Genomic DNA, 22,968 nt, shown 5'->3' on the forward strand with positions numbered 1-22,968 from the left:
TCGGAAAACCCACTGAAGGGCAGTTCTGATGTGACGACACACACACAATAGCCACCACCACTCATTAATCTGGATTTCATAGTTTACTTCTATTTCACTAGTACTTTTTTTTAACTTTTATTCATTGTTGCACATTGTCTTCTCACTAGTCCCTTTCCCAGTCCACCCTGCAACAGACCCCTTGTTCCAGATTGTTAATCCCTTAGTAGCTTAATTAACCATAATTGGAGGTTCTAGTCTTATGGGGCCCTTTTATAGAAAATATATTATTAGTATTTTAAGTTACTATTCTCTTTCTAAATTGCCTTGTATGGAAAAAAAGTAGAGAAAAGTTAGCTAAAATGCTACGTGTAATTCAAATTTTAAGTTTAAATCCTGCCATAGGACTATCTTGAAAGAAAAGAAACTATAAGCCAAAATTGAGTAAGTAATGCTAGATTCTCCTGGAAAAGTCACAGAAAGAAAGAAGCTAAATGTTCCAATTTTGACATTATGAATTTATCAATATTTTATCCTTTCAAACAATTTCCTTTTGAAATACTGCTTTTTAATGTGTACAGTATATTTTCATATAAATGTTGGTCATATGCATTTTGACTCTGGAATTTTATTTTTTACCTTTCTGACCAGCTCTAATTCTTGCATAGTTTTCTGAAGCTGTTTCTTTTCCTTTTGAAGTTGTACTTGCAGTTCTTCAAGCTCACTTAAAGTACTGGCATGTTCCTAAAATTAAAAATAGAAGCAATTCTCCAAACTTAGGACAAAGAAAAGAGGTAAAATAAAACTGACACACAGAGACATGAAAAAAATCTTGAAAATATTTTGTGGTTTGTCTTTTTTTTTTTTTTCAAAAAAACCCCACCCAAAATTACATCACAGCATGGTTTCTCGAATTTTTAACTGGTATAATGAACTCTGTTGTATTCACAAAGCTATGCATTAATTTTTTTCTTCATTTAAATATTATTTTTATCAAAACTACTATATACAAATTGAAGAGAGCCCGGATGTCTTAGTTGTAAGGAGTCCCAAGACATGAGGCGTGAATCCACCAGCTGTTCCATGGGCAATCTTTTTTGTGTGATGTACTGTCTCTGAAAATCCACTAGTTGGTCAGCTAGTCGGAACCAGAGGTTCTGACACTACAATAAGAAACAACAACATAAATAAACTAATGGAGTTCTAGTGCCTTAGATTACAGTGAGTTGAGTATCTTTTCCAAAGGTGGTGCTTGTCTGGTATTTCAAATCTACCAGCGGCTCTACAGGACAAAGATAAGCAATCTCTTCCCATTGGGTTTACAGCTTCGAAAACCCAATGGACGGTCAGCGGTAAGTTGGTTTTGACTTGATGGCAATGGGTTTAAGTTCTTTTGATATATAAATGAACTGATCTTATAGTATTACTTTTACCTTCATCTTCTGTTCTTTCTGAAGTTTTTCAGTTTCTAACTCCTTGTCTACTGTGGCTTTAGTTCTCTGAACTTCTAAAATCTGTACTTCTAATAACTTAGCATTAGACTGGAGTGTCTCAATTCGAGCCAGGAGATCTTCATTATCAGAATTTAGTTTTTCACACTAGAATGACAAAAGAATTCATTACCATAAATGTGCATAATATATATATAGGAGAAGTGTGAAACAGTGCATTGATGAGAACAATGGCAGATTGTGAAAAAGTGATTCTTTAAAAATTGACTCTGCAGAATGACAATGTAAAATCAAGGCATTTAAAAAATTATCATTGTCAATGTTAGTATGGCAATGCTTGTAACAGAAAAGGAGGACTGTTAAGAGAAAAAGACAAAAATGAAAACAGATAACAGATTAGAGTAATAAGCAAGATGAGATGTTTGAATTGTTTTGTCATATTCTTCAAGAGTGGGTAGAAAAAAGAATTTAGTTTCTGATTATGTGTTAATTTTCACTTTTTAAGCAAAAATATTTGAAATTAAAAATATACTTTTACGGTTATATTTACTTAAAGTTACCTGGAGAGTTGAATTCCTTAATTGTTTTGTAAGGTCTTCTATGAGATGTTCAAAATTACTGGACCGCTCTTTTTCCATATCCAACTGCTCTGACTGTTTATCATACTCTAATAAAAGATTCTTCAATAAAAGACAAAAGATTTAACTTTAGAATATTATGCATTCAACTTATTAGACAACCACTAATCCATTTTAATTTAACATTCATGAGTTCATCATCCCCCACTTTTACTTGCCCATGTTCAACACTTAACATTCAAGTATCTAAATGGCATGAAATAATAAAATTAATGTAGATGAGTTTTGACTTAAGAGAAGTCTGTTAAAGAGAATTTAAAATATCAAAAGGAAACTCTGGTGGCCAAGTGGTAAAAAGCTGCACTGCAATCCCAAAGTTATGTTGCTTTAATCTACCAGATGCTCCCCTGGAGGAGGGGTCATCTCCTCCTGTGCCAGTTGGATCCAATTCAATGGCACATAACAAAATAATAAAAAAAATTTTTAAAATAAATACAAATATACCATCTTCAAAAGAAACAGTAAACCTCTATAATATAAACAAAACTAAAGAAATAAAGATGAGATGTTCAACTTGGCTGTACCTAAAGAATTCTAGTGACAGAAATGTCTTAAACTGGTCTGCATGAAATAGGGTGCTAATAGAAGATTAGATGACATTACATAAGGGTGGTCTCTCCTATTACGCAGCTAAAGTTTCAAAATTTTCTGGAGAATTTAAAAACAACTGGATAATGCAACTACTATGAAAAGCAGTTTGGCATGTTCCTTTATGGGAACAAGACAGCAATTGATTTAGCAATCTCACTATATATCTCAAAGAAATAAAACAGGTTATACATATACCCATCCTCCTGCCATGCTCACTGCAGAATTATACAAAATAGCAAAGATATGGTAACATCGCAAGTGTCCATCAACAAATGGCTTAATAAATTATGATGCTATAACACAATAAAGTACTACGCATCACTGAAAAATGGTGAACTAACAGGTAAGAGTTGCTTTGTCAACCCAAATGTAAATGCTTCTGGGAGAAAGACGGACAACAAATTTCTTCCTGTGTTATTTACAGTCTCTGAAAGCCCACTGGAAGATCAGGAGTGATTTGATTCCAACTCAACTGCACATCATACAATTGAAAAAAAGTGATAAAAAAAAAGTGATCAAGAACTCATGAACTATTACACAACATAGATGGATCTACAATACATTATGCTCAGTGACATAAGCCAGTTACAAAAAGAGAATTGTGGTATAAGACTACCACTACTATTAAAAGCTAGGGAAAGACACACAGAATCAATTTTGGAAAGATAACAGGGATGGGAGGGGAAGGGGAACAAAAATTAGTAAAGAAGATGGGTGGCAGGAAAGGCGATATCCAGAAGTGGATGATTAGGTATTATAATTAATTACATTAATGGCATTAATGTTACAAAACAAAATGTCTATTACCAATGACTATATGAAAAACCACTGATTTGTAAACTTACATTCAAATAAAAATTAAAAAAAAATAAAGTAAAAATCTCAAAGCAACTGAAACACTTTTGACATTTTTTGTTTAATTAGTTTATCCCAAAAAATCTGCACATGAGCTTAATCCCAGATTGGCTGTAATTCCTGCCCTTCTCCTTTGTTTCTCTCATATGAATATTAATTTTTATTTTGTTCCTGAACAACCATTGACTGTTCTCTTTTGTATGAATGAGTTAAAAATAACTAAGAAGATGTTTCCAAGTTTTCTTTGAATGTTTACTTATAGAAGTCCCACTGAATTCACCTGGTTCCTATCAATAGAACCAAGAGAAATGTTTAGCCCAGAAGTAAAATTCATCTGGATGTAGACCCGGAGTCTTTCACTCACCTTTCCTGGGATCTTCTGGCTAAGTAGCATGTATGGAAATTGATCTCCTTTTGGCTCTTCATAACCTTAGCTAATTCTTGAGTTAATCTAATTTTGATTTATGCATGATCAGTATTCGTCCATGTTAGTGGCAAAGTGCTAGAATTATAATTTTGATTTTATAATATCTAAATATTCAGTACCTTTTTTTGTGCATGGCAGAAGACAAATTAAGAATCTAGAATATGGGACTGAAAGTGAAGAAACTGAATACATGAAGAAACTGAATTGTTGTTAATAAAAATGGAATTGCTATGCCAAGGCTAGCTCTAACAAAGAATGGATAGTAATTTAGGGGACCCCTGGAAGTAAAAGGAAAGCTATGCTTTCAGGTGTCAGTATTCCTTGATAAGTATGCTATGGTAAATTCAAACTGTTGATCTTTTGGTTAGCAGGTAAGTGCTTAATCATTCCAAGGGTTCGAAGTGGCTCAGGGATGACTTAGTAAGTTTACATAAATTTTAAATCCTCTAATTCACCCAAAATTTGTTTTGATGTGTGAAGTACACATTCACAATTTTCAGTTTTCTATTTCTTTATTGGTATCTATGTTTTAAAATATTACTTGGGAAATAGTAAAGGAACCCTGGTGATACAATACAAAGTATAACGAGGGGTTAAGCAAAAAGCTGCCAGCATGAATCCACTAGTTGCTCCTCAGGAGAAAGATGGGGGAGCCCCTTCCTGTAAAGATTCACAGGTTTTGAAAACTTGATGGAGGAAGCTATGAGCTGAACCCTATGGCAGTGACAATGGTTTGGTCTGGGAGCAGTATGGTTTCTGCCTGAATTAAAATCCTAGCTATTACTTTAGTGAACTCTCTGACCTTAAAGGTGTCCATCACTCCTTTGTGCGGCAGATTCCGCGCTCAAAAAATTGGGATATAACTTAGGGTTGTTTCAAGAACTGTTTTAAGATATGGAAAAGTACTTAGTAGAGAGTCTGTCATTTTAATGTTTGTTGTTACATATAAGTTATTCTTCTAATACATAAATATATGTAAATCCTTTCATCAGAAATATACAATATTCACTCTTACAACTTTATAAAACTTCAAGTTTGAGTAAGATGTTCTTTCATGTAGCTTTTCTGAAAGCTTATCTTTAATTTGAAATGCAGTGTAACTGCCAAGATTTTTCAGTAAAAAACCCCTCATAATTTCTATCAAAATTATTTCAGACTTTATAAGTTAATGAGAACTGATCTCTCAAATAATAGTTATCTTACGTAAATTTTGTAGTTCTCATTAAGTTTCCAAATTCCTCATTAAAATACTATCTAAAATTTTACCTTACCTACTATCTGATTTTTTCTTTATTTTTCTGTGATAGTGCATGTGTATACCTATGCTATACACTTATGTGTCTGCTACTACCACTGGAATTTAAGTGCTAAGAGAAAAGAAACTCAGAATATATGACTGGCTAACAGGTCTCCCTAGTGTCTGTGTAAATATCTTCTGAGTGAACAAATGAAGACTATAATGATATTTATTTTGTTTTGAGTGATTTTGTAATAGATTTTTCTGCTATCTAAATAGATTAGCATATTAATTCCAAATAATGCTTTTTCCTTCCCAGTATGCCTCTTGTTCAAGTGCCTAGTTTACTCCCTTGGCCAGAACACTATACTGATTTTATGAAGAATTACACAAATTTTTACTTAAGAGGAAAAAATAAAGCAAGCTTAGAGGAAACATTTATAACCTGATAACTTAAAATTTTGATACTCAGAAGTTTAACCTTATCATGCATGTGTATATACACATATACGCTATATACACAGATATAGATATACTCAAGATATACACAGATTCACTTAAACTGTAAGGTGACTTATTCATCAGTGAGAATTGCACATTTCTAGTAAATATCTTAATTAGAAGTTGTAAATATAACTTGTTATGATAAAATTTGTTACCTTATAGCTTTCTGCTCCTTGAATAAGATCTCTCATGGAAGTAGACAGGTGATCCCTTTCTGATCGAACAGATTCAAGTTCTTCCTTTAGAGCCTGGGCCTATTTTAATTATATACTCAAATTAATGGTTTTCCACAGAACCAAAGGCTGAAATATTTAAAACGCTGTGACCCAGAACCTGTCACTATATCATCGTACCTCTTTTCTGCTAGAATCAAGTTCTTTCTTTGCCTTCACAGCAACTAATTTTATCTTACTTATTTTCTCCTCTTTTTCTTTGGTTTCTTTTTCCAGATTTTCTAAAAATGAGAAAAATTTAAGTATTATACATAAACTTGAAAGACAAAAAGAGAAGATAATATTCAATTCATTTCTGCATTTCAACCCTACATAGTTTTATTTTCCTAGGATGCAAACTTTTAAAATAAAGAGCAATTTTTTATGTTTCCCAAACATAAAATCAGACTGACAAGTCTTGTCAACCTTGTATTACTCCGGGAATTTCTGTGGCATTGGAATGAACCCATCACCAGGAATGTCTGCTGACAGGTTACGAGCAGTGCAAAGTATTAATGTTTTTTTAAAAGGGACAGCTTTAAAAAAAAAGTTGACAGCTTATTCATTATCTAAGTAAGGTAAGCACAACATAAAGTCATAAAGTGGTAAATTTAACCAAGATATTATGATTAAATATACATTAATGCTAAATTATTTACTGCTGATAATAAGTCATTTAATAAGATTCTGGTAGTACTTTATAGTAATTTTAGTAGTTCTGGATGGTCCTAATATTTTTTTCCAAGAATGTTCATTATTTCTAACAAAAACGAAGTAAAATGATACAAATTATGGAACAAAATTTACTAAGTTTAAAAATGCTAAAATGCTTTGTTTAGCTGTTTCTGAATAAAACATGATGGGCACATTAAGAATCTTGTCTTTCTATTCCAGATAAATCATTCTTTGTCACGTATTAAATGTGGACATCTTCATTAATAATACTCTCCCAGTATGTTTCTGGCATGAGATAATAAATAAATGTGTACTGGTGGTGGAAACAGACGAGTTTTTATTTTTGGGGTATTACACTATGTAGAAAGCCAAGACAAGAAATTAAAACAATAAAGCAAAACAGGAGAGGCTTTCTTTCTTTATTAAACAATCTATGATGACCTAATCCAAAGGAAAGAACAAACTTGGCCATTTCTCAAGTTGAAGAAAATAAGTAACAAATTCCAACTTTGGGTTGCAATACTGAAGGATTCCATGGGCAAAGAACTGAATGGTGTAAAAAAGCATCAAAAGATAGAAGAAATACAGAGCTACAGTACCAAAAAGAATTTGACACTGAACCATTTTAGGAACCATTTCAAATTATGGCACTGAATACACTGACCTCCAGGAACTGAGAGAATGCTAACATCTTTCAATAAACACATGCAATCCTGCATGTGCTCATTAGCCTATGCCAAAAATTTGGAAAGACAGGTACCTGGTCAACTGACTGGAAGGGATCCATATTTGTTTCCATTTCAATTGTTGTTTGTTGTTGTTATGTGCCGTTGAGTCGTTTGCAACTCATAGCGACCCTATGTACAACAGCCCTAAACCCTGCTCTATCCTGTGCCAATCTCATTGCCCCTGACACACCCATCCCGATTACCCCAGTCACTGAATCAATCCACCTCATAGAGGGTCTTCCCCTCCTGCGCTGTCCCTCTACTCTACCCAGCATTTTATCCCTCTCTAAAGACCTGTCTCTCCTTACAACATGTCCAAAGTATGTCAGACGAAGCCCCAGAATCCTTGCCTCCAAGGAGCAGCCTGGTTTAACCCTCTCTAGAATAAATCTGTTTGTTTTCTTGGCAGTCCATGGTACATTCAATACTCTTCTCCAGCACCACAGCCCAAAGGCATCAATTCTCCTTCTATCCTCCCTAGTCATAGTCCAACTCTCTGATGCATAACAAGTGATTGCAAAAACCACGGCCTGTATCAGGCGCACCTTAGTCTCCAGAGGGACACTGTTGCTCTTGAGTACTTTAGAGAGGTCCCTAACAGCAGACTTTCCCATCGCAATACGTTTTTTATTTCCTGGCTGCTGGTGCCAAGAGTGTAGAGGTGATTAAAAAAAAAAAGATTGTGGAAATTATCAAACAATATCATTAATCTCACATGCAAGTAAAATCTTGGTGAAGATTATTAAAAAGCAGCTGGGACAGTATATGAACAGGGAAATAGCCAGAAATTAAAGTCTCAGTCAGAAGAGACTGCAGCATAAGGGATATTACTGCTGATGTCAACTAGATATGGACTGTAAACAGAGAATACCAAAAAGATGTTTACTTTTGTAGTATTAATAATGCATAGACATTTGTGTAGACCATTAACAAATTATGTTAACATTATGGATAACACTTAGAAGAACGGCAATCCTAGAACACTTGTGTAAATGTGAATCTTGTACATATATCCAAAAGTAGTTTTCTAAACAGAACGAAGGAATTCTGCATGGTTTAAAATCAGAAAGGTGTGTATCAGGGTTGTATCCTTTCTTTGCACCTATTCAATCTTTTACATAGTTGAAAGTAAAGAATGCTTGAACAGACTTATTGCAGAAGACCCATGACTACAGCTTTCAATATGAATCATATCTCAACATCAAAAACAAGACGTCCTTATCACTGGACCAAAGCCAATAACATAATAGATGGAGAAAAGACTGAAGTTGTTAACAATTTCATTTTATTCAGACCCACAATCAACACAAAGGGTAACCGCAATTAGGGGAAAAAAGCACACCAACCTCCCCTCCCCCAACAAAACCGAAACCAAACCTAAACTTGTTGCACTGGGAAAATATGCTGTCACTGAAGTGCTAAGGAGCAATGATGTCAGTTTAAAGTCTAAGGTGCACCTGATTAATGAAATACTTTATTTCCTATGTATCTAAAGGCTGGAAAAGACAGAAAAATGACAGAACTGATGTCTTTGAATTGTTATCATAAGAAAAGAGTACTGAACATCCCGTAGATTGCCAAAAGAACTAATCTGTTTTGAAGGAAGTAAAATCAAGGTGTTCCTTAGAGACAAGGGTAGTGAAATTTCATCTCCTATACTCTGAGCATGTTGTTGGGGGACGCAGTCCTGGGAAAAAGACATCATGCTGGGTAGGGTACAGGCTCAGAGAAATACTCTCTGCATGATGGAATGAGGACTCAGCAGTGACTATAACAATGGCTTGGACATAATGGACACTGTGAAGGTGGCACAGATTTTGTTTACATGCTGCTATTGGAGTCTATTCAGTGGCACTTAACAACAAAAAAACATTATGTTCCTGGTAATTCTTCTAGGATTCTGTCATTGAAAATAACATCTCCATATTAAATAGGGAAATCGAATTAGCACTCTTTCTGTTGGGAATTGCAATTGTATTTAGCAAGTTAGATAGGGAAAAAAGCCACATTCGCCAATGCCACTCAAATCTAGGCATAACCTCTTGGGATATTTTTGGGTTCTCCATATTCCACTGGAGGGTCAGCCATGAATCGGTTGCAATTCAATGGCACATAACAAGTTCACCATTTGATAGGAACTCCTTTTTTCTGGTTTTCTCTTAGGACTACATGCATGTGAAGCAAAAATTAGACGAACTAATAATATTTTTATTCGTTATCTTTTTAACTCTTGCTGCTTACCTCTCCCCATAAAAGGTAAGAAATATTGCTAAATGGATTTTGAACCATTATAAAAGGGGTTTTTCCCTTAGAGAATGATTAAGTTTCACTGTTAATAAGTAGCATCCAACAGAACATGCCGCTGCAAGTGCATGCTCTTCAGCTGTCCCAATTTGCATTCACACAAATATATGTTAAATACCTACTATGCAACAGGCATGTAAGTATGAATTACAGATTTCATATGTATATAGGCCACCACGAATGCCTATACTTTCTGATTTTACTGTTAGTAATTCACTTCTTTAAATCAGAAAGGGCATCTCTGAGATTATGTCTAACTGTTTGAAATATTAAGTCCACATAAAAGTCAACTAAACATGGAATTTTTAAACTTTTCAATATAATTTATATAAGCTATGGGCATAGTTAAATATAAGTTTTCACACAATGAAGAAAGAATTTATTATTTAAAATACCATTTCCAATAAAAAACCAGAAAATTTATTAAAAACAAAAATTACTCAAAACCAATCTTACTGTTCAATTCAAACTTTCCATTTTGACCATTATCTTCAAGGTATGATAATCAGAAAATTATACTAAGGTAAAAAAATTATAAAGCGTAACATCAGGACTGTTTCTTTGTCATAATTATTATCTGCATTTCTTTCTTCCCCCACCCCTTGCCTATATTTTTCAAGCAATATTAATACCAGTTATTGACGTTTTCAATAATGATGTTTGGGATGGTTAGTAACTGAACAGAAGACTAAACTTGGGGAAAATTATAGTGTTCAATGATAATATATATTATCTATTATATTTATATACTATAATATTATCTATTATATTTTATATAACTTTGGAAATAGCTTAATAAATTTATTTATGGTAGAATTCACAACTGTTCTGAAGAGACAACACTAATGGCTAATAGTTAAAGCTATTAGCTCTACTAAGAAATTACTACTAAACCTACAACATTACAGAAGAAAAATAGAACTTTCAGAGATCAAAAGACACATGGTACATTTCTATTCCAGACAGTTGTGGACAATTCAGAGTAAAGTTATGTATTTGATTCTTAAAATCTTGAAAGGAAAAAGATAATTTTCTTTGGCAATAAATGAATGAATATAAATGAAGAGGTATAGCCTTTGATTTATGCACTTTAGTTGTAGTGTTGGTGAACAGTACTGAATGTACCACAGCCTGTCAAAAGAACAAATCTGTCCTGGAGAAAGTGCAACCAGAGCACACCTTAGCCAACAAAGATGATGAAACTTTTTTACTTTCAGCATATTCACAGGAGCAACCAATGCCTGGAGAGACATTATGCTGAGAAAGGTGGAGTGTCAGAAAAAGAGTAGAAGATTCTCAACATGATGGACTGACAAAGTGACAACCACGACAGCGTTGCTATGATCGTAGCCAACTTGACGGCACCTAACAACAAACAACAAGACATCAACCAACTATGCTAATGTGTGCTACTGGGTTGATTTTGATGCTTAACAACATTACAAGGGACAGCAAACTGCTACATGCTTAGCTACTGTGCAGCAGGCTCCTTAAGCACTATGCTTCCTGTTGTGTACCATCGAGTTAGTGGTAGTGAACTGCACGGGAGGAGATTGTCCATCTTTCTGCAGTGGTACAGCTAGTGGATTTGCCAGTGTAACTCCTTACCACTAGGTCAACAGAGCTCCCACAAGCACTATGCTAGACACTACAAAAGGGGGTGTGTGGGGAAAGGCGTGTGTGTATGTGTAACTACAAAAACAACTAAAGCTTTTCTTTCTTAAGGAAGAGCTGAATTCAAATTATAGTTTGTAAAACAACTTAAGTTTCAATTATATTATGGGGATACTGTTTTACCCTATGGGGTTATTCTAAGCCCCAGATGATGTAGGCAAATATAAGGTATAAGACAGAATGCTCTTCAAACGTTAACTACAGTTGTCAGTATGGATTACAACTCAACATAAAGAAAACAAAACTCTCACAACTGGACCAATAAGCAACGCCATGATAAATGTAGTAAAGAATTTTCTATATCTGATAAATGTAGAAAAATTGTCAAGGATTTCATTTCACTGAGATCTACAATCAATGTTTATGGAAGCTGTAGTTGAGAAATCAGATGTTTTACATTGGATAAATCTGATGCCAAGGACCTCTTTAGAATACTAAAGAGCAAAATAATCACTTTAAAAACTAAGCTGCGCTTGATTTGTTTTTGTTACATGCTGTCAAGTTGCTTGTGACTCAGCAACCCTATGTACAACAGCTCTAAAGCCTGCCCTCTCCAGAACCAGTCTCACTGATTCTGATATACCTACTCCCATTACTTTAGTTACTGTATCAATCCACCACATCCTGGGTCTTCTTTTCCTGTTCTGACTCTCCATCCTTCCAAGCATGATGTCCTTCTCCCAGGACTGGTCCCTCCTTGCCACGTGCCCAAAGTATGTAAGATGGAGCTTCAAAATCCTAGCTTCCAAGGAGAAACTTGGTTCTCTTGATGGTCCGTGGTGTGTTCAAGACTCTTCTCTAGCACAACTCAAAGGTATCAGTTCTTGTCATATTTCTTCACTGTCCAGCTCCCTAATGTATCATAAGTAATTGCAAAGGCCGTGGTCTGGATCAGATGCACTTTAGGCTCTAGACTGACACTGTTGCTTCTCAGTTCTCTGGAGAGGTTCCTAGACCACTATGTTTTTCAATCACCTCATATGTGTGCAAAAGTTTGGCAATGAATAAAGATGACTGACAACTGAAATCTTTGAATTATGGTTCTGGCAAAGAATAGGGGATATTTTCATGGACTGTCAGAAAAAGAAAGATATCTGTTTTGAAAGAAGTACAATCAGAATTCTTACAAGGGAGAACAGAAAGAGACTTTGGCTCATGTACTTTGGACATATTATGAAGCAGTCAATTCCAAGAGGTCATGTTTGGTAAAGTACATGGTCAGAGAAAAGACCCTCAATGAGATGGTTCAATACAACAGTTGCAACGATGGACTCAAGTATAGCACTAAGGTGTTTTGATGGAGCCATGGTTAAATGCTTAGCTACTAATAGAAAGGTTAGTGGTTTGAATCTACCAGTCACTCCTCAGGACTGTTGTGGCAGCTTGCTTCCGTAAAGGTTACAAACTTGGAAACTCTACAGTGACAGCGTTATTTTCTATCACAAGGTCACTGTGAGTCAGAACAAACTAGACAGCAATGGGTTATTTATTGAATATATCCTGTCTGATGGAAGGTAAGTACTTACTATCTGCTGTTTTAATTTTCATTCAAGTCCTAAAATGTAGGGTAACACCACCATATGGAAGTGATCAACTGGAGATGCAAGTATGTGCAGATTAAAACTAAGGTGTGTCTTTTTACCCTGTTGGAGAAGTTTTTAGATGGGGAAAAAGTAGTTTGTAATGACGTCAGATAAGGGACTTTTATCTAGAATTTATAAAATACTTGAGCAACACAGTAAGATAAACAATCCAATTGAAAAATGGGCACAGGATATGAATAGACACTTCATCAAAGAAGACATTCAGATGGCAAACAAGCACACGAAGAAATGTTCAAAATCCCTAGCTCTAAGAGAGATGCAAAGCAAAACAACTATGAGATGTCATCTAACCCCAGTAAGAATAGCAAAATGTAACAGAACAGCAAGCAATAAATGCTGGCGAGGTTATAGCAAAATGTAACAGAACAGCAAGCAATAAATGTTGGCGAGGTTGTGGAGAAACTGGAACCCTTATTCATTGTTGGTGGAAATGTAAAATGGTCAACCACTATGGAAGGCAGTATGGCGCTTTCTAAAAAAGTTGCAAATAGAAATACCATTTGACCCAGCAATTCCACTACTGGGAATATACCCCAAAGAAACCATAACTGCCACCTAAGCAGATATATGCACAGCCATGTTTATCACGGGTTTGTTCACAATAGCAAAGAGTTGGAAACAATCTAAGTGCCCATCAACAAAAGAATGGATAGAGAAGCTATGGTATATTCACACAATGGAATACTATGCTGCATTGAAAAATAAGGAACTCATGCAATATTATTTAAAGTGGGTGACCCCGGAGGACATTATGTTGAGTGAAATATATCAGTCACAAAAGGACAAATACTGCATAGTGCCAGTGTTGTAAAACAGGACTGACATTGGGGTTGGGGGTAGAATGAGAAAGATGGGATAAGTAATGTACTGCATTGAAACATATGATTAAGTATTATTGTCCTGACAGGAGTCTAGATCAAAGGTGGCAGAGTGGACTGGACTTGGGTGGAGGGATTGTGTAACAATGAAAGATTTTTTCTTTTATTTTTCAAAGAGAAAAATGAATTAGGGGGGAGGGGTGGGCAAGGAGAAAGGTGCAACAATGAATCAATGGAAATCCAAAGTCTCTGTAAATTTTCATTAAAACACACATACACCAAAAAAAAAAAACAACACCTAAGGTGTGTCAAACTCCAAAAATTGTATCATCTTTATAACATTCTGCATTTTCCTTCTATTTGGATAATAAAAGTTCAATCACTCATTCTAGAAATGAGACCTAATTCTAAACTTCTCTCCACTCTTACCACCAGTGTAACTGGGATTGAAGTTGAGGAATATGTAACACTCCAATATCTTTATTTCTCATTGTTAAATGGCAATAAAAGAACTCTTTAAGGAGCTCTGGTGGCTTAATGGTAAGGAGCTAAGATTCCAAACCAAAGGTAAGCAGTTCAAATCCATCAGCTGCACTGACGGAGTAAAATAGGCACTTTCTTCCCTTGCAATTTATGGCCTCTGGATACCCACGGGAGGGTCAGCAGCTGCAAGTTAGTTCCAACTACATGGCACACAACAATAACAAAAATATTACTGTTAAAAATAAACAAAATAAACTACCTATGTCTTAGAAACACTAGTACTTAATATGCCTCTAAATGTGATATTTATTAACACACATAAATCCCCCATGCATACTTGATAAACAAGCACCTATTGCTTCCTCTTACTAAAAAACTATTCTTATATCAAGTTTCCAATTTTTCAATATCTAGATCAAGTATGAACTATTCTGTGATACTTCTAAATTCAAAAATATATGCCTTCCTTCCCTGCCAGTGTCAAATACTGTCCATAATAAAACTACTGTGATTACAATTACATCCAACAGGTGGTTTCTTGGAAGACATGGTCTATACTTAATGATCTTTCTATTAGGTATCCAGAATTAGGTACCAAAAGAAAGTCTGCTGAATGAATGAATGAATGAAAAGCCAAAAGCAACAATAGAATCATTTATAAATGGAATCCCAAAGTTCTTTAAACAATAGGAAATGAGGGCTCTGAAAAGGAAAAGAAATATTTGGCCAATCTATTTTAATGCTATCAAGAATCTATCTAATCAGATATAACATATGAAAAGCCAGTTACCTATTTTTTCTTCCAGTTCTTTTACTGAAGTGTGATCATTTTTTACAGAAGATGATTTCTCTAAGGAGTCCTAGATTTTACAAGAGAAACAAACAACAAATTGAACTTCCTTCATTACACAGGATGAACTGGACATGTTATGAGAAAAATCAGAATCAGAGAATTTATAGAAAAAGTAATTTTGGTAAAGAGTCTCTTTTCTTCAGAAGACTATTTAATGCTAACCTTATGTAAGTAGCATCTATTGTAAAACAAAAAGTAATATCCAAACCTAAGGTAACATTTTAAAATGTATTCTTTAATAAGAATAAGTGATTAAAATTTACCAAATTCTCATAATTTTTGGAGAAAACCTAAAATTTTAACTGAAAGGAAATATTTAAACAGACTACAATTTTACTTATATGTTAAAAAATAGTATGAATAGTATATTTGAATATAATGAAATACAAGTATTTTTTAAGTTATGTTTTTACTGATAACCTGTGTAATTATTTAAACGATCTTTATAGAAATTTGCCACTTGAGCATAAATGTGAACTTAAAAGTATACAGATACTAAATCCCTAAGTTTTTTATACATATTATTAGCATATATGTATTACGGTACATAAAGTACTCAAGGATCAAGAACTTATTCAAATAAAATCAAATTTAACAAGTAAAATTTAAATAGTACCTTTAGTAGTGCCAGTTCTGCTATTACATGTTGTAATTCAGATTCTTTTTCTTCTAATAATGGTCTTAGATCTTCATGTTCCTTGATAAATGAGGTTTCTTTTTCATTACGGACTTCATTTTTACTATATAATAATTTTTGAGATGCTTCTTCAATTTTAATTAACAGATCCTGGTTTTCAAGCCTTGATTTTTCATTAGCATTCTTCATTGCTACAAGATCAAACTGCAAAGCTTGTTTTTCTGACAAGGCTTCTTCTAACTCTTTCTTCAGAAGCACTTTCTCTTGCTCACAGTCTTGTAGCAAAGCCCTAAGTTCCTTACGCTGAGCTATGTGCTCCTCTTGACCACACTCAATCTCTTTTTCCAACTCTAATATCCTTTCATTATACTGAGACACTAAGTTATGTTTTTCCTCATTTATTTTTGCTAAAGATTCACGTACAACTTGTAGGACATCTGCAACATCATCTTCTCTATTTTCTTCTGTAAGTTTTGACCCTATTTCCTCAAGAAAACCATTTAACTGAGTTTTTACAAATAACTTCTGAAGTTGCTCATTTTCTAATAGTTTACTTAAATTATCTCGCTCTTCAACTGTTAACTGAAATTTCTTTTCTAACTCGGCAATCTGTTTTTGTAAGTTCACATTCCCTTCTTTTTCAGATAGAAGAGATTCCAAATTGCTACACAACTGGCTCTTCTCTGAACTCAGTCTATTCTTTTCCTCAGAAAGAGACTTCACTTCAGATGACAACACTTCTTGGTCTTGATAGAGCATTGTCATTTGAATCACAAGTTTTTCTAGTTCCTGGTTATTTTGGTCCTTTTCTTTTAAAGTCTTTTCTAGTTCTTCTGTTAATTCATTTATCTTTTGTTTCAGTTCACTATTGTGCTGGGTAGTTTGTGTGACTTTCTCCCTTAACTCTGTAACCAATTCTTCTCCTCTTTCACATTGTTTATGGAGATCATCCACCTCTTCAAAAGAATTTTTAATTTTACTTATTAAGCTATCTTTTTCCTCACTTAGAGAACTTATCTTTGCTTCTAATTCTTGTACAATGGTATTTTTATGATTGAGACTTATTAAATACTCTTCATTCTTTTCCTGAAGGTTCTTTACGGTATTTTCAAGTTGTGGTAGTACTTCTTGTTGCGCTAGTAATTTTTCCTTTTCCCCCCGGAGACAATTCACAGTTTCAAGAAGGGCGTCTTTTTCATTAAAAGCAGTTCTGAGCTTCTGCTGCAGTTCATGGACATCAGATGCCTGCTGTTGTTTCATTGATTCAAATTCTTGACTTATTTTTCCAGCAGACTCCCCCAGTTCTGTTTGTAAAATTTCCATCATTTCTCTCAAACTCTCATAATTTAAGATTGCGTCTTCCTTTTCTTGCTGTAGACTTTCACATCGCTCCTTAAGACCTTGTATTTCAAACATTAATGTTAATTTTTCTTTTTCAGAATCCGACAGAAACGTTTCATTTAATTGTGCTATTTCTTCTTGATGTTGTTCTTTAAGACTCTGTACTTCTTTTTTATGTTGTTCTACAATACAACAGAACTGTTTATTTGAATCTTCTACCTCAGATTTTAGTTTTTCAATTACCCCACTCTGTTCTTCTTTAGCTAGTAACAGTTCATTTATTTTAAATTCTAAGTCTTCACGTTCATGGAAAAACTCATCCTTTATATGCTGGGCATCCATTTCAAGTTTTAATTTGAGATTATTCATGTATGTAACTTCATCTTTCATGATACTATGTTGGGATTCTAGTTCTTTTAAAGTATCTTCTAAGTTTTTGATCTTTTCATTCACTACTTGTTCTGCAACAGTATCTTCTTGCAAAAGCACAGGGCACATCTGTTTTTCTTGGTTTCCATTTAAGGCTTTCCTTAAGTTTTCTAATTCACATTGATAGTTCTCCTGAATGTTTTTCTCATTTGCCTCATACTGTTTTTCTAAGTTTTCCTTTAGTTGATTTAACTTTCTTACTTCTGCTTCGTGTTCTTTAGCAGAGGTTTCCATTTGGCATATCAAACTTTCCAGTTCTTCTTGGTGGGTAGCTTTCAACTGCAAAAATTCTTGCTGTAAACTATTAATATTTCTTTGGTAATCCTGAGAATTAGTCTCAATGACTTTTTGGAGGTTATCAATTTCTTGCTTCTTTTCACTAGTGGTAGTTTCTAACTGCTTTTGGAGATGTAAAATTTGCTCTTCAAAGGCAGGCCTAATTTTCTGTATCTCATCTTGGAGGTTTTTAACATTATTTTCAGAATCGCTCTGAAATTTAAGTTGTTCACAAAGTTCTAACTGCTTTTTCACTGCTTCTTCCAATTCCTTCTGCAAGCTATCTTTATCTTCACTGTGTTTAGAATGTACTGCTAATAATTCATTTTTCAAACTTTCAATTTCTTTTACATATTTTTGATGAGATTCTTCAAACTCCTTGTGCATATCTTCCACCTTACTTACAGAATCCTTTAAAAAGAAAAATAAGCATATAGATAATAGTTAAGAAAAAAAACCCCCCAAAACAAGCAACAAACCCCACAACAAAACAATAGGCCATCAGAAATTACTAGCCTTAGGCTAATGAGAAAGAAATGACCAAAAAAAAGAACACAAAGAAACAGATGGTGAGTTATGAAGAATTCTGCCAACTTTTTTTATTATAAATATGACAACAGATACAGTGGTGTTAGCCTAAAAGTTGGCTTTTTTTAAAAAGTCTTTACAGTTAGGCCCCTCTGGTCTCCTGCTACTGTAACTGCAGACATATGGTCTTGCTAATAATCAACAGCTGTGAGACCAGGATAAGAGAAAATGCTTCCCACGCTGAGAAGCAAGACTTGTGGCAGCACCTTGTTAAGAGCAGATCCTAGTAATGCTGGTGGAGAAACTGTGGCAAGGTGTGACCTGAGCTTTCTTGCATATGTTCTGGCCACAGGTAAAGGTTTTCCTGTTCTTGCCTTTGATGATGGAAGAAAAAGCTGCTTGCTGAACTGAAACCAGAGCCTGGACTAATTGAGGAAATGTGCCTTGGGACTACTGGGGTTTTTCGTGGATTTGTATTGAATGATATTCTTTGCCTCCCCCACTCTCCAACTTACTTCCCTAGTAAACCCCATTTTTGGTATCACAACTGTGAGTAAACAATGAATAAACGAACCTCTTTGCTGCTGGTGTGGCTCTGGGGTGGGTTATGGGCTCTTTATCTGCTTTCTGCTTTGGGGCTATGCTATTCTCACTCACTCTGGACCTTTCAGAGACAAGCTCATGCACCTGTGTCCCATATCCCATTTCTCTTTCCCAGATACCAACAGTATACTGGATATTTGACTATAGCTAAAATATGGGAAATCTGATGATACTACTTAGGTCATTAGACTTTAAATAATGGCTATTGAACTAATTAAGAAATGTTTGGGTTTTTTTTTTTAAGACATTTAAGCTAGAGATGGGAAAATAAGAAATATCCTGAAAGCAAATATATAATGTCCATCATATGAAATTAAATTTTTAAAATTTTTTTTTTTAAATGAAAGAATAATTTTACAGCCATCTCACACATTGTCTTGGGTTGGTTCTGACTCATAGTAACTCATCACTGGTTTTCAGAGGTAATGAGAAAAGACTGGTTATCTTGGATTTGAACCACTGGAAATGCATGGCCTTTGTGTTAGCAGTGCAACTATCTGCAAAAGCCATTAGGGTCCCCATATTACAACTATAAGAAAAATGAAACAATCAGGTAAATGTTAATCCTATCTCTATACAGATAACAAGTTTTAAGTTTTGTTAATTCTAAAATCTCAGTCTCTGAGTTTCCTCATTTATAAAATGTAAAACTGTAGCAAATGTTTTTTGAGGTATTAGCTCTAAAATTCATGATTATACTATTGATGTTGGTTACTTAAGAAAAAAATAAATTCTTACCATAACCTCTTCCTTCATCTTAGTATTTTCTTTCTTTAGAGATACACACTGTTGCTCAGTCTCTGCTTTTTCCAAGAGAATAGCATCCAGCCGCTCAGTCAATGCCTATTTTGAAACAATTATTTCTCTGAAGTTAGAAATGGTGTAACCACCACCTTACTTCTTTCAAAACTCTAAAAGGTTTAAAAATAATCATTAAAACAAACAAACAAAAAAAGTAGAATTTCAATGCATTTTTAGAAAACTGAAAGTAGAAAAAGAAGAAAATTGTATTACAAGTAGAAAGCTACAACTTAAAGGACTGCACAGAGAAATAACTATGAGAAGATGGCAAAAGATACTTCAGAAATCTAATGGCTCAGGAATCACAGGTACCAGTACTACTGAAAAGAAGTATAAATTTGGGGCTCACAGAATGGGAACTGACTAACAATCTGTACAGGGTATGGCTAGAAAAACAAAAAACAAACACACAAACAGAAATAACCAATGCCCTTTGTCAATGTTAGTGAAACAGGACAGCTCACCAAGTCAAAACACAGTTTTCTGACAAGTTTCTAACACTGAAAATTTCCACCAACACTATTAAGAACAAAACCACTATGAAGAAAGAGTGGACACAGTAAAAATAAATCAAGACATTAAAGTAAAGAACTATTATGAACAACCGTTTGCCAATAATAAAGAAAATAAATGAAGAGGATACAAATACTTGGCAAAATAAACATTTACTGGCCCAAGCAAAAAATTTCAAAGTATAATACATATTGTGATTTCTTAAGAAATTAAAGAACCAAAACCGCATTGTTGTGAACTTGGTTCTGACTCATAGTAACCCTCCATCAAGTTTCTCAAGTTGTAAATCTTTACAAGAGAGGACCGTCTCCTTTCTTCCATGGAATATGTGGTGGATTCTAGCCACTGCCTTTCTGTTAGCAGCCTGAAGAGGTTTAGGGCTGCTGACAAAATCAAAGAAATGTTAAAAGTTGTTCAATAAAGAAAATAGGAAGGCCTAGAGAGGGTTTTATAGTTGAGTTTCTAGATGCAAAAATTCTACACAAAGCATTAATGTACGATTACCATTTCTAATTAACATTCTATGGGGATTCTACTAAGAGAAAAGAAATGAGATTCTAGTAAGATAAAGTGTTTAAAAACACCTAAGAAATATATGAGTTGAAAAGACAATAATTAACTATTGTTAGCAGAATAGAAATAGTTATATAAAAATTAGGAAAAAAAATCTAGATGGATCTACAGATAATTAGAAACAAAAATTTGGTAAAATAGCTGGATATTAAAATTAACATGCAAAGACAGTTTTATTTCCGGTATAAAGTAACAATTACAAAATATAGTTAAAAAGATGGTATTATTTTAGGAATAACTTTACCAAAAAAGGAACAGTTTATAAGCAGAGACTACCGTGCTATGCTGTTATGTGCCGCTGAGTTGACTACATGTGCTATTGAGTTGAGTACACTCATAATGACCCTATGAACAGCTATGAACCTTACCCTATCCTGAGCCAAACTCACCATCTCTGACACACTTGACCTATTGCCACAATCACTGTGTAAATCCATCTTATCCAGGGTCTTCCTCTCCTGTGCTGAGCTTCCACCCCTTCAAGCATGTTCTTCTTCTCCAAGGACTGGTCCCTCCTAACAAAATGCCCAAAGTATATGAGACAGAGCTTCAAAATCTTAGCCTCCTGATTTCAGGAGAAACCTGGTTTCACCCTCTTATGGACAGATCTGTTTATTTTCTTGGCAGTTCATGGTATGATCAACACTCTTCTCCAGATAATTCAAAGGCATTGATTGTTCTGTTGTTCTTAGTTACTGTCCAGCTTTCAGAAGCACAGCAATCAACTGAGAAGACCATAGTCTGGATCAAACACACCTTAACCTCTAGACTGGCACTGTTGTTCTTTAGCACTCTGGAGAGGTCTTTGACAGGAGATTTTCCCAATGAAACTCATCTTTATTTCCTGACCTCAAGTACCAATGATGTTGATTATGAGCAAGATGAAATCATTAATAACTTCAATCTTTCTCTATCATAATGCTGCCTATTATGACAGTGAAGATTTCTGTTTTATGTTGAGATACAACCATATTGAAGGTTGTAGTCCTTTATTTTCTGCAGCAAGCGCCTCAAGTTCTCAAGGTTGTGCCATCTGCATAATGCAGGCTGTTAAGGAGTCTTATTCCACCTCTGATGTCATATTCTTTTCCACAAAGCTCAGCCTCTAGAATGGAGAAAGGACACATCCCTGACACACTCCTTTCTTTATGAACCACACATGTTCTACTGCTGTTTGGATGAGAGTTTATTGGTGTAGATATAGGTGTGGCATGAGCACAATCAAGTGACATTCCCATTCTTCTCAGTGTTAGTCAATGTGTTGTGATCCTCAGAATCAAATGCCTGTATGAAGTCAACAGAACACAAATAGATATCCTTCTGGTACTCTCTGCTTTTAGTCAAGATTTATCGGACATCAGCAATGATATCCCTACCGCCCTGGCCTCATCTACCAGTTTGTTTTACTGACACTTCTCTGTTGATGTACTGTTCTAGCCAGTTGTGGATAATATCCATAAAGATTTTGCTTGCATGTGATATTAGTGATGTTGTTCAAAAATTTCCATATTCTCTTGCATCACTTTTTGGGAATGATAATTAATATAGATCTCTTCCATACAAAAGATCATCTTATTCGTATTTTCACTGACTACGCAAAGGGACTCAAATGTGCAGATCATAATAAATTCTGGCTAACAGTGAGAAGAATGAGAATCCAAGAACACTTCACTGTGCTCATGTGGAATCTATACATAGATCAAGATGTTGTCTTTTGAAAAGAACAGAACAGAGCTTAAGATCAGGAAGAGTGTGTATTAGGATTCTATCTGTTCATTATACCTATTAAATCTGTGTGCTGAGCAAATAATCTGAGAAGCTGGACTATATGAATATATGAATGCAGCATCAAGATTAAAGGAAGATTCATCAATAACCTGTGATATGCAGAGGGCATAATGGTGTTTTGTAGGAAAAAGAAAGATTTGAAGTACTTACTGTAGAAACCATAAGCAGTATGGATTATAACTCAACATAAAGAAAACAAACTCTAGTAAGTGGTCTCGTAAACAACATTAAGACAAATGAAACCTCAAGTTGTCAATTAGTTAATTTCACTGGCTTCTACTATCAACATTAATAGAAAAAAAGAGTAGATAATAAATCAAAAAAGGTACCGCAATGGGAAAATCTGCTGCCAAGACACTACTCTTCAAAAAGCAAGGTTGTCTCTTTGAAGACTACCATGAGTGTAAAAGAGCGTGGGTGGTGTGAGGATGGTTATTTCTAACCTC

At 34.5% G+C, this 22,968-nt stretch overlaps 1 protein-coding gene across 1 annotated transcript in view; it reads right to left on the reverse strand.

Moving 5' to 3' along the window:
• GCC2 (GRIP and coiled-coil domain containing 2) overlaps positions 1-22,968 on the reverse strand; it is a 56,600-nt gene that overhangs the window by 27,006 nt on the left and 6,626 nt on the right. Inside the window, exons 4-11 of the mRNA XM_006883827.1 lie at positions 19,586-19,690; positions 15,650-18,127; positions 14,971-15,040; positions 6,036-6,136; positions 5,838-5,936; positions 1,991-2,110; positions 1,413-1,577; positions 619-723 (exon numbers count right to left, since the gene is read on the reverse strand). Of these exons, the coding sequence (XP_006883889.1) occupies positions 619-723; positions 1,413-1,577; positions 1,991-2,110; positions 5,838-5,936; positions 6,036-6,136; positions 14,971-15,040; positions 15,650-18,127; positions 19,586-19,690 (3,243 nt within the window). The remainder of the gene's footprint in view (positions 1-618; positions 724-1,412; positions 1,578-1,990; positions 2,111-5,837; positions 5,937-6,035; positions 6,137-14,970; positions 15,041-15,649; positions 18,128-19,585; positions 19,691-22,968) is intronic.

Source organism: Elephantulus edwardii, unplaced genomic scaffold (assembly GCF_000299155.1).
Source record: "Elephantulus edwardii isolate Elephantulus edwardi_28Jun2011 unplaced genomic scaffold, EleEdw1.0 scaffold00030, whole genome shotgun sequence".
Taxonomy (NCBI): Eukaryota; Metazoa; Chordata; class Mammalia; order Macroscelidea; family Macroscelididae; genus Elephantulus; species Elephantulus edwardii.